At 37.1% G+C, this 20,753-nt stretch overlaps 1 protein-coding gene across 1 annotated transcript; it reads right to left on the bottom strand.

Annotated features, from left to right (window-relative positions):
* Positions 1–791: 791 nt before the first annotated feature.
* On the bottom strand, positions 792–17,492 carry LOC111875317 (X-linked retinitis pigmentosa GTPase regulator; the record flags this gene model as incomplete). Its single annotated transcript, XM_023871457.2, is given in 9 exon segments — positions 792–1,050; positions 1,765–1,868; positions 2,322–2,435; positions 2,993–3,143; positions 11,729–12,025; positions 13,296–13,391; positions 14,043–14,164; positions 16,314–16,472; positions 17,340–17,492. Coding segments are annotated over 9 exon segments (1,220 nt in total), but the record flags the coding sequence as incomplete, so codon positions are not given.
* Between the last annotated feature and the right edge of the window lie 3,261 nt (positions 17,493–20,753).

Genomic DNA, 20,753 nt, shown 5'->3' with positions numbered 1-20,753 from the left:
GTGGTAGAATGCCTACCGCGCTACCGGCACTTAGTATTTTCATCACCCCCTCCTTAAGACATAATAAGTTGTAACACTATTTACGCACTAGGGTGAAAAAGCTCTGCATTCTTTGGTCCCGTTATGCTAACACAATGTTCTAGGGTAGGGGTGAAAGAATGCAAGGATTTGTGGAAAGTTTCAAGAACAGATACACTGCCCCAGTTGGTTACTTTGTATCGATCTTCAAGTGCGTTAGCAAAATGTCAGGGTGTAAAAGGAAGCGTGTTGTGTTGAGAATTCAACAGAAACTCGTGTGAGCCGGGCTTCGAAATGTTAAGCAGTGACGAATCCATAAGTTCAGTGGGGGTGCAGCCAGAAGAGAGGGAAGAAAGTGAGAATGAGGAAGAGGTGGACAGTGCTGCTAGTAAGAAAATATCACTTGGTGCTGCTCTTAATCATTTGGAATCCTTACTAGACTATCTTGAGAGTGAAGAGAACAGTTTATTAAGTGACAAGCTAATATTACGTAGGCTTCATATGGATATCTGTAAAAAGGAAAATGTCACGAAAAAGCAAACGACAATATTAATTTTGTTTAAGTGTTAAGTGTGAATATTCGTAAAAAGTGTTGGATGTTGTTGAACACTGTGACTGAAATAACTAATTCACACTTCAGTATAATGTAAAAAAAGTATTAAATAGGCCATGAGATGACATAAAAATGAGGTTGAGTAAATTTAAATACAGTTAGGCCTATACTATTATGAAGGTACAGTATTACAGTGCTACTTTTATTAACATTTGTCTTAACCGGGTTTTCGATTAATCATGATTTCCATGCCCACCATTATCCCGGATAATCGAGAGTTGACTGTATTAAACACATTACATACCCTAATATGCATCATCCTTCACACTTACACAATAAAACTATGCAATATTATTACACAAGGTAGCAACCATATGTGCATTCTATAAATTTAATTTCCCCTTTGTGTAAGTCATTCCTCCATGAAGAACTTCTTCCTAGATGATTCACCAAGTCTAAAGGATTGTACATGTTTTTGACTGGAAAGAAAAGTATTTGAAATAAATTTAACTAAAATGGCATTTATCATAAAATATGATATAACTGTAACCATAACCTATAACTCTAGATGACCAGAATAATTTGACATTGTAAAATGAAAATCAAGCAAATATTCTCAAAGTACAGCATACATCAAGGACATATCAGAAGCTGCGGAAAGGGAAAATGCCCCCTTCAACCGTCTGTGTCCCAAAATTTATATCTACTGAGCTTGTGGTTACTTATAAAAATGCACCTTGATTTAATAAAATTAACACTGCAAAGATAGGGCTTACAATCTCCCTAAAAGAAATTCTGGGAAACTATATCATAAACACATCATTGTAAACGTAAAGGTAAAATTGTCCGTGTCTAATCAATTAAGAACAATGCCACAGAGATACAGGGTATAGCTCCACCACTCTTGATCTAGACAACAGACAAAGGTGAGTGATCAGCTTCACGCTCTGGCCGCTTTACCCCCAGGGAAAGAGCCCCTGGTACTAATTGGACAGGAGGTTGGGTGGGGCCTAGACCTGGCCTGGACACTATGGAGAAGAGAAAAATCTATTCCCCTTGCCCCAAATCGAAGCCCAGCTGTTCAGCCTTTGGCCCATCGCTATTCAAAGGTATTCTGGCTCCAAATACTTCACTATTAGCAGCAGAAGCATTAATTAAAGAAAAAGGATTTAAAAGTGTGTTTTTATACCAACCCTTCTTTCGTTTCCTAAGTTCCTGTTGTTTGATGTTTCAATGTCTCCTCTATTTTGCTGAATAACTTGTGCTGACCCCCTTACTCCACCCTCACTTGCTGCTCCTATTTCACAAACATTTCTAATTACTATGTGTAAATGAGAACAGAGTATGCAGTGCACTGATGCTCTTTGTGACACAAGACTAAAGAAGAATTATACAATTTTTTATATGACTCAATAAGTTTTATTTAAGATGCACAATAATGCAAAATTTGCATAAAAATAACTTTTATTTTTGTCCTTAACAAGCATTAACAGTTGAATAATAAAAGCATCTGATTTTCTGGTAATAAATCATTTTTCAAAGTGTAGTGAAATTAATTATAAAAGCCACATTATATAGCATTACATTATGACTGACTTTTGGATGCAATGGTTCTTTGTAAACAGATATAACTCACAATATATTTTTAACAATACAGTTTTAGGAGATATGAAACAAAACTCATGGCCTATAACCGAAAATAAGCAGAAATTATTTCCTAGAGAATAACACTTAACTGCAAGACACTTACTTTGACATTTGTCTTTAATAGAGAGTTGCTCCCCACAGCCTTCCAATCTAACAGACTGTGCTGAAGATGGTTTCTTGCGCCGAAAAGCATTGAAGAATCGAGATACTCTACTTTCTGTAAGCAAACACATTTATGTGATTTTATTAAAAGGTATCTTCGTTCATGGTCACTATTCTTTAACTCTTCCCCATACTATGCTTCTTATTAAAATAAAAAAAAAATCCCATCCTTATTTCCACCCTCACCCAGGGCAGCTACAAATTCATCTCCATCAAAAATTAAGACAAAGAAAATTTTAGTATAGAAATTACAAATCTCCTACCATCTATTGTTCATGTATTTGAACTACTGCAACAAATGTCAAAGACTACAAAGACCAAAGATACAGCACTCAGCATGAGACCATGATATTACAGAAAATTCACAGATGATGACAGTTGGTCTCTGACAACAAACCTTTACAGAAAATTGTGCGGCATACATGGTGTGTGGTCACAGCACCAATCTGATGTTTCATTATACTAGATAAGGCATCTAGAGAACTTCACAGTAATCATGATATATTTCGGCTGCCTTAAAAATTTTCAAACAAAATAATTCCTTATATTTTGGTGTATCTTTCTACTTCAGATCATGAAATCAAAGCCACCTCATAAATAAATTTACTCCACCTTTCTTCACCTCACATTCCATTTTAACATCAGTATTGTCTTCTTGATCAGGGTCACTGACAAAGGGACTTCTGTAATTTTCATCAATATCTTTTATTTCCTCTTCTAAGTCTGAATCTTCAGAAACATCCATTGCGTTTGAAATAGCTTCCTAAAACAGATTATCAAAACTGAATTAATATCAAACTGGTCAGCCAAATATAGCCCAGCTTTTTCTGAGAACTGAAGAGGAAATATTCATCAGTGCTTGCAGATCAGTGCTTCCAGAGCTTTCAAGAAAGTGTGACGTTTTCAAGGATTGGTTTTCAGTGATGAATTATCATTTTGGAAGTCAGTGTCGGATTGTCTAGTATTTCTTTATCAGTTAAAAAGTTAGTGTCAGACTGTCATATATTTCTTTGTATATTATTTTTATTTTGTTTCTCGGAAGAGGTATAAACTCACTGAGCCAGTATTACTTTGAGTAAAAGGCATCTTCATCACTATGACTTTCGGTATCAGTGTCCGACCGGCACTCTTTTCAACTAGTATTATAATTACTTTGCATCGCTATTTTGCAAGTATTACTAACAGGTGAGAGTCTCGCTTTGTCAATCAAATTAATTTATTTGATTTAGCTGGCAACCCCCATCCCCCAAGATGGAACCTCAAAAACGTGCCCAATATTCAAAACTTCTCAATGCAGAAGAACTGGATGAAATATTGATGAAAAAGGAATCTGATGACGAGTTAGAAGAACTCAATGAGTTCATTGAACCTCGTGAAAATGTCATCATCATCAGGTATTGAGGCAGAGGAAATAGAAATTAGGTTTCTTGTAGAAGACCCGAGGATTCGCCAAAGTTACTAGACTTCACTGGTCCTCTGAGTGGAATCAACAGATCAGCTGCTCCCAATATAAATCTACAGTCCTCTCCTTTTTCCATTTTCATTCTGTTTTTCCAGCAAATATTCCAAATCTTGTTACAAGAAACCAATAGATATTTCCACCAATTTATGGCCTGCCAAGATGCTCCAGGCCCTTCTGTTCAACTGCCTGATGTTACAATTGAAGAAATGTATAAATTTTTGGCAATAATAATTCAAATGGGCCACGATCAATGGGACACCCTGTAAGATTATTGGTCAAGAGATGAGCAATATTACACTCCATTCTACCGTAACACCATGGTACGAGACCGTTTCTTACACATTTTGAGATTCCTGCATTTTGAAAATAATGAAACTCCTCCAAATCGAGATGATTCAGAGTATGATAGGCTCTGAAAAATTAGAAAGATATTTGATTATCTGAACAACAAATTTTGTGAACTTTACAGTCCATCAGAACGTCTTGCTGTTGATGAAGTCATAGTGCTCTTCAAAGTAAGAGTGATTTTTCATCAGTATATTCCAAAGAAATGCAAAAGATCTGGTATAAAAATTTACAAGCTTTGCGATTTTCTTGGCTATACTTATGACATGACAGTTTATTTAGGAAAATAAAGGCAACTTGTGACAGAAGAAATTACATTAACACATGGCATTGTTCTCCAGCTAATTCGAAGAGTAGAAGGATTGGGACACAAAATTTACATGGACAATTATTTCAGTTCTCCTGCATTATTTGATGATCTTTTAGACAGGAAAATAAATCCGTGTGGCACCATTCGCAATGGTAGGCATGGAATGCCACAAGAAATTCGGCCTAAGTCAATGAAATTAAAAAAAGGGGATATTGTTACAAGAGTCAAGGGACATCTAAGTGTTGCTCGTTGAAAAGACAAGCATGATGTGTATGTTCTGACCAATATGCAACCTCCTCCATTGGATGGCAACTTCCAAGATGAATCTGGCCATGCTGTCAAACCCAATGGAACTGAAGACTACAATGCACACATGGGCTCTGTGGATAAATCTGACAGGATGGTAAACAGTTATGGCATTGCTAGGAGGACATGGAAGTGGACAAAGAAATTGTTTTTACACCTTCTAGATAATGCATATCTATTACACAAGTAATGTGGTGGAAAAATGACACTCAAAAAATTCTGCGAAATATCGGTGCGGGATGTCATTCTTCATTTGCATGAGGCGAATATCATGGTCAGTGGCGTTTCTCAGGGGAGGCCAAGTTCATCTGGGGCCCAACTGAGTTGACTGGAGGTGAAACATTCACAACACTGGCCAACCAAAGGGAAACAAAGACGCTGTTGTGTTTGTTCTCAAAATAAGAAAAACTGAAGCAGCACGCTCTACTATTGTAAAAAGTGTGATGTTGGGCTATGTGTGGTGGACTGCTTCGAGAAGTGGCACATGCGCGTCAGAGTGTGAGGTATCATAAGCTGTGAAGTGACGCAGTTCAAAATCGTGCACAGTCTGAATAAAATGTTATTCTACGAGTATATAGTGTGAATATATTTACAATATCACCATGATTCATGGTTGAAGAAAAAACAATGGGTAAGTCCTTCGGAATTTCATAACATATATAATAAAGATTATATTGTGCATTTTATGACAAAATATACACAGTTAATTTTCATTTGTAAAACTTGCTCTTTTATGTATACGTAGAAAATTTTATTGTCTTTCAGGTTCTTTTTAGTTCATATTTCTAAGTTGCATAGAACAGAAAATATTAATTTTTTCTGAAAGTTTGCAAGGTTAATTAATTAGGGCGAATTAAATTCCGACCATACAGGGCTGCTGGCAATTTAAAAGTCCATACGTTAAAGGTTAATGTGTTCACAAGAGCCTACCACTGGTCCCTATCCTGAGCCAGATCAATCCGGTCCATACCATCCCATCCTATTTCAGACCCATTTGATTATTATCCTCCCACCTAAATCTTTCCTTCTGGCTTTCCCACCAAAATCCTACACGTGCCTCTTCTCCCCCATGTCTGCTATATTCCCTGCCAATTTCATCATCCTTGATGTGATCATTCTTATAAAAAAAATCACGTTTACAACAATCAAATCTTAGGCTACACATTTTCTTGTTCATTTTGTTCAGTGTTATTTTGCAGTGCTTGCTGTCAGCAGTGAGACTGCATGATGGACCATGGTGAATGGGAAAGAACTAGCAAGGAAGTGGTCATAGCTTAATTGAGGTTCCGTCCTGCCATGGTTTTGTTGGCACTACCAAAAAAGTGTTCTCATAACTGAAGAATGCCATAAATTCATTTGTTAACCTTGTTTTGAATGACACAAGATGTGAAGGTTAAAACGTTGTAATAAAACATTACTTCGTAGTCTTTTAAACCACTGTTCAAAGAACAAATACCACATTACATGAAATATACACTATTCTGGACTGTAATGTTGTGTGGTTCAGAGAAAGCCTGGCATTCTGAAGGAACATACTGCTTCCGTCTTCATGGCTTAGGAGTAAGCCAAGTTGAGCTTGCCACCAGCTTCTGCTGGATTCTTGTTTGGTTTGCTCTTCATTCCTGAAGATGGAGAAGATAGGTTCCTCCAAAACAAGAGGCTCTCTCAAAACCATGTGGTGTTAAAACCCAGAATACCACACTTTTCCGTCACAGCTGTGGGAACCTTAAATCCAGCATACTTCATGACAAAAATTCACGTCACTACCAGACATCTGCAATCTCTTTTAACTCCAAACAGTGTTTAAAGTGATGAAGCCTTTCTTTAGTGAAAGAAAAGTGAAGTAAACTAAAGCTAACCCCATAGCAGGCCGTGGAGGCCCATAGGGTTGTGAGATGTTGAGGCTCCCACATTTTCTAGACAATTGCCTCACAGATGGTGGTAAGGTTGTCAGCCTTACGCGTCGGCCGCCCTTTACCCCCAGAAATATTCCTGGTACTGATTTCAGTTAGAGGCTGAGTTGACCCCAGGGCCACAGTGTGGCTGGAAGGATTAGGTAAATTGAAAAAAATCCACCTCATTGGGATTCGATCCCATAACCTTCCAGATTGTAGTGCCTCAACCAACTACACTACCATGTGATAACAGTATTCAATCCTTAACTGCTGATGCAAAGCACTGCATCTCCTTTACATGTGAGATACAAGTATTACACTCATATCTGCAACATTTATAAACTTAACCTGGGGATGGGACAGGCCTGATAATGTCATAGTAATATGTTAGAATTTGATTTGTTTCATTCTGGTCCATCACACTAACAATTACAAAGACAAAAACAACACCGTCCAGTGTGACTATTTAAGTTTTATCACTGAAAACTCATCACTCTTACACGTTTTGATCCTTACGGATCATCCTCAGAGGGCATCAGTACTTTCTCCGGAAGCTACTATTACAATAGGTGTTAAATTATATACACACACATATAATGTTGTTTACACTGTTGTGTAAACAACACAGCAAGCCACGAACAAACACGGACAATACAAAGAATCTCCTTTCTCAAGATAGACAGGCGGCACAAGATCAGGCACCTCCAAGAAAGACAATAGGAGAATTGACATGAACCTGCATTGTTTATAAATTTTAATCTTAAACAACAAATTTTTTAAAAAACTTTACAAATTTAATACCAGGAAGGCTGCTATGACTGTAAAAAGTTGAACATTGCGTACATTATGTGTTTCAGACATTATATGTGTATGTATATAATTTAACCTTTATGAGTCGAAGGACACCGTATGGGGACCTTTAAAGTAAAGCCGAGTGGATGAAGGACGCCGTATGGGTATGCGCAGTCCACGCGTGCGCACAGTGTTTTAAAATCTAATTTTAAGATAGAAATTCTTGTTCTACTTACATTATTTTTGGATACCAGCTTTATAAGAATTCTGTCTCCCCTCCTGCGTCATCTAATTGAATGTTGCCTTCGTGTGGAACTGTTGGAAACATCCGGAAATGCATAGTCTAACGTCACACTTCACGCATTTTGTCCGGATGTAACTTCGTTTCCTATGCGAAGAGCACACACGACATCTCAATCTCATAGTAGAGGAAGTCGGCCAATGATGTCGAGAGGCCTCCTCTAATCGAGATATCGCCAATGACACAGCAGGAGGTCGACCCGTGGACCATTGAGGGCGAGGTGGACCCCTTGCAGCATGTTCCAGCATGTTGCGCACAAGGGTGAGACGAAATTCTCTGTGTGACAATTTCGCGCCACAGGATGACAACAGGATGAAACTGTTCAGAATCGTCATATCCAGGAAATGGAAAAATAGTTTATTTGTCCATTTCCAGGTCCGACGACTGATGCTATAACTGTTTTGCCATTCTGTCCGCTTTGTCAACATAACCCATGTGTGTGTTGTAATCGGCAACAATTGCTGGCTTGATGGCATTTCCGTGCTCATCACAGAAACTGCCTTCTGCTGGAGGACAGTGCAGGTTTGTCAGTATGTAAACGTCATGTTTGTCCTTCCAAACTCTTGCTGTCAAGTTCTGTCTCACCCTAACACGAATGTCACCTTTCTTCAGTCGAAACTGTCTTCGTTGAAAATCGTCCGGCAAGTCCTTCTGATTAGGTCTGACTGTCCCACAGCACGTTATGTCCTTTGTCATCAGTTCCTCAAACAAGTCTGGTGACGAAAAGAAATTGTCCATGTACAGTTTGTGACCTACGCCCTCAATACGTCTGCATAGGTCCCTAACTGTAGCATGTGTCGCTGTCACGTCTTGGTCGGCACGTGTCCTGTCTTTTCCTAGGTAAACTTTCATGTCATAAGTATACCCAGCGGCATCACAAATTTTGAAGATTTTGATTCCGAAACGTTTGTGTTTCTTAGGAATGTACTGCCTAAAAACCACCCTCCCTTTGAATTTAACAATTACCTTGTCTATAGCCAAATGTTCGCAAGGGTTATAATATTTTTCATATGCGTCATTGAGAGTGTCGAAGATGGTCCGAATTTTCCATAGTCGGTCATAACTGTCGGCATTCCTGTCAGTTTCTGTATTGTTGTCTGCAAAATGAAGAAAACGAAGAATTTGTAAAAAACAGTCACGTTTCATTGTGTTAGAGTAGAAAGGCGTTGCAAATTGTTCTGCAATCGACCAGTAGTCCTTTAGTCTGTCTCTAATGTCATGTCCCATTTGAATGATTATTCCTAGAAACAGAAACATCTCGGAATCGGTCACGTCAGGCTGCGGAGAAGGTCCATCTTCAAGTTTGTCTAGCTACTGGTGGTAGTACCTACTGGTCTCTTCCACCAGCAGACGGATAATCCCTGCAAAGTATAGCATGAAAATGCAGAAAGGGGTGGAATCCTTATTTACGTGTGGAGCTTCATTGATAATTAACCCCACAGCTCCACCGGAATAATTACTCACACGCTTCCTGCCATGCTGGTGTGGTGGTCCCCAGGTTGCCGACGAAGATGATGCGTCTTCATCAGCTTCAATTTCTGAATCTCTTTCTTCCTCGCCCCTCTCTGAGGTTTCTGTGGCACAGTCTGAATCGGTGTCATTTAGCAGCTGGTTCTCAATTTCATCTTCTTCCAAGCGAAACAAGGCCATGGTGAATGTTCTTTTCACTTCACAACGCACTAGCTAGGAAGTTCTGGCAGTACTGTTTATACAGTTCGTAGAATAGCTATCGCTTGTGGCTCCTCTCAGATATAAACAGTCTTAGAGTGTCAAGGACAGATAGCGAGAGCTTATACAAAGACGGTCCAGTATTTTGAATGTGTTTTATAAACAGAAGCTTCGAACCCACTCGCAGATAAGATGGTTCGAGTAAGCATGATGTCAGCAGCAGGCATTTGTACAGCAGAAACGTTTTGTGCAGAAACTGTATGCATATTTGTGGACACGTTCAAAATTGAGGGAAATGTCTTTTTGCAACCAGTGTAACAATTTTTACAGATTCTAAAACCTGTAAACTACAATATCTGATTCTATATTCTTTCTAGATAAAAGCAGCGTTTATTTCGTTCGCTTATCACAAAAATTGCAGAAATCACAGCATTTTCAGTAACATGATTACAATTTTTATTACTCTACAATGGCGGGCATTTAAATTAACTCTGTCCCGCTGCCACTACCAGAATTTAGCCCTTTCGCGCGGTTATTTAAATTCCGCTGCCGTCTCTCCGGCGGTAATATATTCAGCCAGCCATTTAAATTTTGCTTGAAAATGATTTATTCATCATTGTTCTTAAATTATATGAGATAGGAACATGAAACTTTCACTAAAATGATCTTAAAAGGTGGTTTTATAACCTTACCATATAATATGAGCGCCCGGTATCTCGGCAATGGAAGCAGGTTATTTAGAATTTGAACAGTGTATCGTACGCCTTGAAGCATGAAACTTTCACTAAAATGATCTTAAAAGATGGTTTTTATAACCTTACCTTATAATATGAGCGCCCGGTATCTCGGCAAGGGAAGCAGTTGGTTTAGAATTTGAGCAGTGTAAGGAAGGCCTTGAAGCATTCTTCTAACCCAACGCTGTCCCACATTCACCACACCAGTATTGTGTATCTTTTCTTTGGCTCTTTTTTTTAACCACACATCTTCTGTGCGGCCTTGCCTTCTTCCCCGTGAGGGGTATATGTTCAAGGAAATGTCTTTCCGTGAGCGTTTAGCTAGTCAGGTCAGCTGCAGTAAATTCAACGTTACGAGTTATCATAACAAGGGGTTGTTGCTATGCCTTTGATATTCCATCCATTTTGGCGGCAGTAGATGTCGTAGGGGTGACCACAGAATTCATGAAGTTATTCTAAGAACTGGCTGGTATGTAGTGCACGAAAGCAGAGCTTAGCTGGCTCAAAAAAAAATTTATGGTNGTGTCTCATTATATATAGTCCTTGTGACAACAGGCCAGCGAAAAATCTAACAATCTACAGCAAAACCATAAATTATTATGGGCGTTATAACATAGGTGTGCAGCTGGACGAAACATAGACGTAGAACCCCCCCAGACGATTTAAATACCTGACGAAATATACACGTCAAACCACGCTGAACGGTTAAATGGCCCGTCCCCTAATGGTTAACGCCTATTGTAATAGTAGTTTCCGGAAAAAGTACTGATACCCTCTGAGGATGATCCATAGGGATCGAAACATGTAAGGGTGATGAGTTTTCAAGTGATAAAACTTAAATAGTCATACTGGACGGTGTTGTTTTTGTCTTTGTAATATGTTAGACTCTCATTCACAAGGATCTAAGTGTTCAGTCCCAAGCTGGATCTGTGAACAAATTTTTCTGCAGTTGGGGGGGGATGAGAAATTCTTACAATAAATGTAGGTTATTTACAAAATCAAAATTGACTAAAAACAAGAAAATAATTTAACATATACTAAGCTTCAAATGGAACATAAAATATATTCACTAAATATGGAATNTTAGCAAAATTTAAATGGCCGGCTGAATATATTACCGCAGGAGCCGCGGCCGCGGAATTTAAATGACCACGTCAAAGGGTTGAATGTGGAAACACTAAATCAATATTTCATTGTACATGAAATGAGAATAACTGAATTACATTATATTGTTCTTACTTACTTATTTAAGGAGCTGAGGCCTCCTTGAGGAGCCGCCAATTCTGCACCTACTCAAGAATTTCCTGGCATTTTATGGAACCTGAAGGTTCATTACTCTTTTCACAAGAGCCCTCCACTGGTCCCTATCCCGAGCCAGGTCAAGCCAATCCATACCATTCCATCCTATTTCTCTAAGATGCATTTTAATATTGCCCACCCATATTACATTGTTCAGTTTCTTAAATATTACTATCATATACCTCAATGAAATTATGACCTTAAGAATATGTTAATACTGAAAGATTCACACACACCTTTTTATCCTTTTTAGGCTCGACAGACTTTGGTGATATTTCTTCGTCATCAATATCAGCATCAATGTCATCGTCCTTATCACTGCTCTCCTTGCTGCCTGACAAAGTAGATTTCACTTCAATATCTTTTTCTGCCACCATTCCATCTATTGCTTGGTCTTGCAATTCTTCCAAATGATTGTCTTGGTTTTCTTGGAAGGAGCCGATCATCTCTGTATTGTTATTGGGACTCTGAATTGGAACACGTTGCAAAGGTGGTAATGAGTTTCGATTTGTGAAGGGTAGTACTGAAATCTCCTGAAAGTATTACAAGTTACCAGTGATGTGTTTCACTTTCTCTCTCGCTCCATCCCCCCTCTTATTAATGAGTTAGCTAATACAGGGTGCCCAGGAAAGCTGAAGAACCATGATGTATTACTCCCAAACTGATACCATACACTTTTTTATTCATTTAATCCATTGGCTAAATTTGTAACTGTAATGTGTTTTGCAGTCTTCAATTTTAGTTTTGTCACAATTACAAATTTTAGCAGTAGCAGATGTGGCATAATGTGCTTATTTGTATCCTATACATATTACTTTCAATGTGTATGTTATAAAAATAAGCATTCCAATTTAGTATTAGTTATGATTTAATGACATAAATTGTACATGCAAGGTCATGTAAAAACTAATATTATTTTAGATCAATATTCAGCACTTATAAGAGTCTGTGATTACTCACAATTTAAAATCAACTGGACAAAAAATAATCTTGTTATAATGTCATGGCAAGTCTGTATGTACACATTGTGTTCAAGTATTAAGGAGTGTAATGATGTCTCTTGAATTTCCAAGTAAACTTGAATGGATACATTGCTAGCCACAGCAAAACGTTTCATTTCTAATGGTACAAATGAGTGAAAAATAAGAAGAAATATATTGTCAGTGAGAAGGCAGAAACAATCACATGAGATCTCAAGTTCTCATGACAGTGAATGTAAAGATTACAGTTTTCCATTAAAAGGAAAGGTAAAGTTGTCCCTGTGCTCAACGAATTAAGCAATACACCATGAAGGAATATGGGGGAGTGGATGTACAGATCCACATTTTCTTGACCTAGGCAGTAATTGGAGGTGAGTGGTCAGCTTCATGCCCCTGCTGCTTTACCCCCTGGGAAAGAGCCCCCAGTACCCATTGGATAGGAGGTTGGGTGAACCCCAGAGCCAGTCTGGATGATTTGGAGAAGAGAAAATTCTTGACCCTGCCAGGACTCGAACTCTGACCCCTCAGTTGTCCAGCGCATTGCCAGTTGCTATACCAACTATGCTACCCTGGCTACTCTTACAGTCTTCCGAGATGCGATGAAATATAGTTTGGTAAAGAGATATCAGCGTCTTTGAGGAATCCACTGCTTCCCATTTCTTGGAAGGAGAATGACATTAGATGGTATTATATCCCAGATGACAAGATTCTTAAACAAACATATATGCACTCGTTTAAGGATTTGTGTTTAGTAAATGCAGATCATAGTTTCATATTTTAACTTTAACTTTTAGAAATATATAGAGGTGTAAATATTATGTACCTCACTTTTACAGTCAAGTGAATGCCCGATGAGGTCTAATCCATCTTCTTGCCTCTCACTGGCCACGACCATTGTGTGACAACCACCACAAGCAACCTTCATGTAAGAAAACAATATTTTGTGCTCAGAAGTTTAGTTTACCAATAAAACCTCTATATAAACACCATAAATATGAAAAAAAAAAAAAAAACGTTATACATTTCATTCAGTTCCAGCTGAAAGGCTTTATTTCTCAAAGCTGAAACAACTCCTTTGTTTATTATGTTTTATGCAAATATCTATCAAGTATTAACACCTCAAAATCAGCCATAAACAGTAACCGTAACCACTGTCCGTCTAGGTTCCACTGGCTCAACTCAAACAGGATGGTATAGACGCAATGCTCTACACTTGTATCTGTGAGGTACTTAGATCAAATATTTACTGCGTCACCAGCTACTGTGACAGAGAGCTTCATTATTTTCCTCATTTCCTCCAAGAAAATGATGGTACAGTGTCTTGTTTACACCATGAATGCTTACTTCAAAATCCTCTCCAATTCTCCATCTATGTCTCCTTACCATTCACCATTATAAAGACTTGATATTGAAAGTGTTGTTATATAACTCACTAATACTCCATGGATTCAAGTTTGATTTTTCAATTGTTATAATCATGAGAAAGCCAACAATTTGATGTCATCTCTTAATGTGTAAAAACAATCTTCAAGTTTTTAATATGAACGCAGTTTCAGCCAAAAATTCTTACTTTTTGAACTGTTAATCCTTTGAACTTGGTAACTTTAACCGGAATGTTCTGATTTTTATCATCTTGTTCACTACAAAGTTTTCCATGTCGACCTTCCCCACATGTATAGAGGCTGCCTCTATCTAAAAGAGTAAAACATACAATGAGAGCTATAAACTTTATACATTACAATATACATGCAACTTTGTGGCTTAATTGACAACACAGGAGGAATAAATAAATAAACTAGATGGATAATCTAAAAATTACCTTCTTTTCAACTCACAAATTACTCACACTCATGCTTGTGGAATGACAATTTTAGTGTACAGAATTCTTAGAACTGTCACAATTGTTACAGAATATGTAATATGCATCATATATCAACGGGTGACTACTAAAAAGTTCTATGGAAGTCACTGATCCCACTGGAACAGTAAATGGTAACAGGTAAAGTTTCCCTGACCCTTATAAATTAAGCACCACCCACTGAAGGCATTTGAAAGTGGAGGAATAGCACCACCATTCTTGATCTCAGCACTAGATGGAGGTGAGTGGTCAGCTTAACACCTGAGCCACTTCACCTTCAGGCAAAGAGCCCCTGGTACCCATTGGACAGGAGGCTGGGTGGGCCCCAGAGCCAGTATGGATGTTGTCATCCATTTCAATATTAGGCATATTGAAACCTATTATTAATATTACAAAACAGAATCCTCCCAGCATTTCAGATGTCTTCTTTTACCTTTGGGTTGATATTTTAAAAACATTTTTGGTGGTATAAAGACAGGCCACTTCAGTGTTGCTTCTCGTACATAACTGTCAATGTTGCCCTCCTAGGCATATCCTGTTTTCACTGAAAAGGCTCTGATACAAATGTTACTATGGGATAACTCCTGTATCAGTGCTGGAGGAAATGTTGTCACACACAGCCAGTATGAAGGCTTAAAGTCAGAAAACCCTTCACTGTACTACCACTCTTTGTTTAGCAACCAATAAGTGGGACATCTAATTGCTTCCAAGATACTACATCAATTTAGTATCTTTCACATTTAATTAGTAAATGAAGTTGTTACAACAGGTCACAGAATGTGAAACACATCATAAAACAAAGTGACAGGAAAATATACTGGGAAGGTGTGAAAGATATGAAAGTGTCTGTGTACAAGATAAAGCACAGTATCACAAATCTTACACAGTTTCAGAAAGTACGTACATAAGTCAATAAGCAAGTTACAAATGGATATAGAACTTAAACAAATAACAGTACTGATTTGAAAAATGCTTTTATTTCTAAACATAATCGCCCTGTACTTTGAGGCACTTGTCCCATCGTTCCATAAGCCCCTGAAAACCAGCAGCATAAAATTCTTTGAGTTGCTGTCAGAACCAGGCGGCGACTTCCTTTCTGCAGCTTCATCGTCAGGAAAATGTTCAGCCGAAAGATGATGTTTTAAGAGGGCTGAACAAATGCCGTAAATGCCGACTCCTACTATAACATCCTAAGGAAACTTTGTAAGGCTATTCAATGGAACCGACCAGGACTCCTCACCAAAGGCATGTTGCTCTTGCATGACAATGCGCATCCCCATACTGCCAACAAGACAAATGAGAAGCTGCAAAATTTCAAGTGGGAAGTCCTCGAGCATCCTCTGCATAACTCTGACCTTGCTCCAAGTGACTTCCATTTGTTCGGCCCTCTTAAACATCATCTTTCGGATGAACATTTTCCCGATGATGAAGCTGTAGAAAGGGAAGTCACTGCCTGGTTCCGACAGCAGCCCAAAGAATTTTATGCTGCTGGTTTTCAGGGGCTTGTGAAAAGATGGGACAAGTGCCTCAAAGTACAGGGCGATTATGTTTAGAAATAAAAGCATTTTTCAAATCAGTACTCTTATTTGTTTAAGTTCTATATCCATTTGTAACTTGCTTATTGACTTAACCTCATATATAAAGACAACCTGAAATATGATATATAAGTGAATATTCCACACATGGGCAACCAGAAGAATACTGTGGAAAAACACTATACAAGTTCTGATACTGAAATACTTAAACTCATGCTGTACAGTATGTAAAAGTACTGAAGCTCCATTTCCCCAGGTATGGTTATAAGATTTGAATCTCTTTTACTATACAGAGAAAAAGCATTTGGACAGATAAACATAAATTTATGTAAAATAATTCCATCCCAGCTATTTAGTTCTTGATAACATCCAAATTAATTTTGGAACACTCGCATAACCATAAAATAAATTTAATTAATAGAGGAATGATTTGAAAACAGCCTCCCACCTGTTATAAACGCCGTGTGGCTCTCGCCACATGCCGCATCAATGATCACATGGTCTTCTAAACTTACAATTCTTGTTGGTAGTATGCTTTGCGTAATTTCCGGTCCTAAGCCCAGCTGACCATTAAAGTTATTGCCAAATGCAAACACTTCACCATCACCTGAAAATTTAGAAAATAATTACTATCTTGACACATGAATATTAACAAATTTAGTAATTTACACCAAGTTATAAGTAAAGAATGTCTAAGAACTGATCATGCATTCCTTTAAAGTACTTTGGATTGCAATCAATTTAGAGACAAAAAAATTTTCAAATTATATCATATGGTGCAAACATTATTTAATTTTTAATTCAACTTACAAACCTGTATCTTATAATTTTCAAATTATATCATATGGTGCAAACATTTAATTTTTAATTCAACTTACAAACCTGTAATCTTATGCACACAGTGAAGAGGTGTACTGGTATTTCAACACCTGTTGAAAATTACATAATTTCCTGCACAATTTTCTTTCCTCTCCACTCTAACAATCATTTGTTCCTAATTTATTTATTTACAATATATCATTCATGATATGAACAACTATACCAGCATTGAGCCACAGAAACACCCAGTTAAAGAGAACAATTTTTGTTCTTTAACCAATTTTCTCTATAAAGCACCATTTTGATGAAACTCAAATCACTCCAGTTTCAGGACCTGTCAGACTTAAATTATTTTTTCTGAACTATTCTTCCCTATTTATTTACAAGATACTAGTCAAAGTCGTCTGCTAACAACAGAACATATGAAGATCATGAGGGCAGTATCAATATTATGAGTGATGCCAATACAAATTTATGTTATGAATATTTAAGCCACGTGACTGTCAAATGGTGCCAATAAGTAAAGCGCTGCAAGTCATTAGAAGTGCAGAGCTAGTACAGGGTAAATCCAAGAAATGAGATGTGGACAATAGATCAGTCATGCCCATCCCTCTAAGCTGTAGTCTGAATTTACTGGAACAGAACTTTATCTTACCTGTTAATGCAAGTGTGTGATTTCCACCACAGAAAGCAGACTTTACTGGCACTCCAAGTGTCACTTTCAGAGGAGAAGTAATGTTGGTAAGGCTGTCTGGAAGTCCTAACTTTCCTGATTCACATTCTCCACATGTGTACAAGGCACCACTTTCTAGAAACACAAGAACACCTGTGAAAATAATACTGTGACTAATAACAATGAATGTATTTTCTTGATTACAGACTCAAATATGTTGAAATGCTATTTAAACGCTTCTTCATACTTACAATTTCTCTTAGATCATTTATATTACTGAGAGAAGTACAGAATTTAGTAACATACACTGAAATAATTTAGAATATTGATTTAAAAATAATAATGAATGAAATATCTTTTGGTATGTAAAATTCCTGTATTAGAGTTTGTGAAGGATGTTTTCTTTTCAGGCATTTAGTATGGTCAGAATTATATGAAAAATAGTAACATTGCTGAGTAATTAGGACATCAAAATCCATCTGTTTCTTATCAACACAAACTATTACTTCTTAGCTTCCTTGTAATTTAATGATTTCCTCACAATATAATTTCATGACACAGTATATAAATAATAAAACAGCTATGAGCAAAAATTCTAATGATATGCGAACAGTAACTTGACCCTATCAAACTACTATACGAACTAAAATAAGATACACGGAGAGAAGGAAAAAAATAACTGTTTTCTGGTATCTAATACTGTTTACTGTACTACACAGTCCATCAAAAAAGCAACAAATTGTTCCTTCTTTCTAACACTCTCACCTTCAACACAATAGTTTCGGCCCTAAATGGCCATGTTACTATGCTAAAACTGCTACACTGCATTAATACTGCCCATCTGTTGCATATGCGACTGCAAGCTTCATGGTTTAAAATGTCATACTCGTAGTCAATTGGTATGTGCTAAAATAGTACACGCTGTAGTTAATTTAAATCAATAAAATCTATTAAAATTTTGTATTAAAATTTCCTTTTAATTTTGTAAAATTCTTATTACACCTCACAAGGAATGCCCTCAACTTGTTTTGATCTGTATCCTTTATTTCAGATGTTTTGTTGTGGAAGCTTCTTTTTTTTCATTTGTAAGTCTGCTGCTGTGTTACATCTGCAATCTGTAATCTGTTTTTCTGGTAGCTTAGCTTCTGGAAGTTATCCGCAACAAGATTCTAATTTAAACAAGTTGGAAGACATTTTAGAATTTTTGAGATTCAATGTCCTCAAGACAGTATCAAGATTAAGTCCTGTGGGATGGGCTGCCTCAAGCAGGGTAGATGCACAGAGCAGGTTTCTCTGAAACATCCGTATCCACACATCAAACTACATGATGTCACATCCCAGAAGACCACAGTCTTGATTTTAACATTTCATAATGTGACACAAGCTACACACATCACTGAATATCTATAAAAAATAACAATTTAACAAATCCATAAATGTTTAAAATAATAAAATAGAATGCAGTCATTACTTGATGTACGTAGTAGATAACAAAAAGGTAAAGCTATCCCTGTTGATGCTCCCACATTTTCTAGACAATCAGCTCACAGATGTGATAAGGTTGTCAGCCTTACGTGCCGGCTGTCCTTTACCCACCAGGAAGATTCCTGGTACTCATTTCTGTTAGAGACTGAGTCGACCCCAGGGCCACAGTGCAGTTGGAAGGATTTGGTCAACTAAAAAAATCCCNGATCTCCACAGCATGCTTGATGTCAAAGGATTGCCAAAATTACTATACACTATGTTCACTCTTTTTATCTTGTTACAAAACGGGCCTGTTTCATATACATGAACCAAGTTACCCTAGTGACTGCTGCATGCAATTGTATACATGCAGTTCCTATTGTCTTCACTGCTACACTTCCATCATGTTTTCTGTTATTGACAGCATAATAATATTAAAGCAAGAACTGCAATATCACAAGAGGTGGTAAAAAAAACTCTGTGGTTTTAGTTGCAAGCGAACTATACTGACCGAGCGAACGCTGCATGTCCGCGAAGTTAGTGCCAACATCAGTGGATAGAGGGTGTCGACTGGTCAGCGCAACTAATCCCCATGGACGTTACGTTAATCTTGTTTTATATACAAGAGCCACTATGGGTTTTCAGACCATGATGGGCAAATCTTAGTACTTGAAAATTTACAGGTGATAAGGAAAAGGGACCATGTAAGAGCATTTAGGGATATTAATGATGAGAACATAGCATATTTCCAATGGGCATTACAAAATGAAAACTGGGAAGCAGTTTATGTTTAAGAGAACGTTAATATGAAATTTAATAAATTTCATAATACCTTCTTAACAATTTTAGAAAACAGCTCTCCCCTGGTGCAAAAAAAAATGCCAATAAATGGATAACCAAAGGTATACGAACATCTTGTGATCATAAGAGAGCTTTATACAACTTAGTTAAAAAATCAAAGGACGAAAGATTGGAATTACACTATAAGAAGTACTGTACGACATTATGAAAGTAATTAAAAAAGCTAAGAAACTGCACTACCAAAAACTTATAAGTAACTCGGAAAACAAAATACAATTAACCTGGAAGATTATTAATACAGAAACTGGGAAAAGGAGGGGCACAGATCATATAACCGAATTGAAAGTGGGGAAAAGCAAATTAACTAATACTAAGGAAGTAGTAGAAGTATTCAATAAATACTTTATAACTGTAGCTGAGAATCTGGAAACGAAAAGTGCCAATAAAAATGAAGCTATTAAATTCTTAGACACTTTGAAATTTGATAAATTCCCTGAACTGACGCTAATACCTACAATGGAGGCGGAAATAAAGAGCATACTTATGTTGCAAAAATCAAAAGATTCTACAGGATATGATGGCATTTCTAGTAAGATATTGAAATACTGTATAACTGAGATAAGTAAACCACTGTGTCACAAATTTAATGCATCTTTTGAGCATGGAACATATCCTGATAGAATGAAATTTGCCTCATTAAGACCTATATACAAAACAGGTGAGAAGGCAATTATGGCAAACTATAGACCAATATCATTGCTAATAAGTTGTTCTAAGATTTTTGAAAGAGTGGTGTACAATAGGATAAAGCAATACATATATACAAATAATTTAATATCTTTTGCACAGTTTGGATTTAGAGAAAACAGTAACACAGAAATGGCAATATATACATTAACTAATCATATTTTAGAAATGCTGGAAGGACATAATCATTCATTAGGAATTTTTTGTGATTTGACAAAAGCATTTGACTGTGTGTGTCATGATATTCTTTTGAGTAAATTAGCAACATATGGCATTGGTGGTAAAACAAAAATATGGTTGAAGTCCTATCTGGAAAATAGAATATAAAGAGTTGAACTATATAATAATGAAAATGGAAAATGCTGTTCAGACTGGGGAACTGTC

The sequence above is a fragment of the Cryptotermes secundus genome, unplaced genomic scaffold, assembly GCF_002891405.2.
Source record: "Cryptotermes secundus unplaced genomic scaffold, Csec_1.0 scaffold1672, whole genome shotgun sequence".
Classification (NCBI taxonomy): Eukaryota; Metazoa; Arthropoda; class Insecta; order Blattodea; family Kalotermitidae; genus Cryptotermes; species Cryptotermes secundus.
Note: the sequence above shows the minus strand (reverse complement) of the source record. Positions and strands in the feature narration are given on the sequence as shown.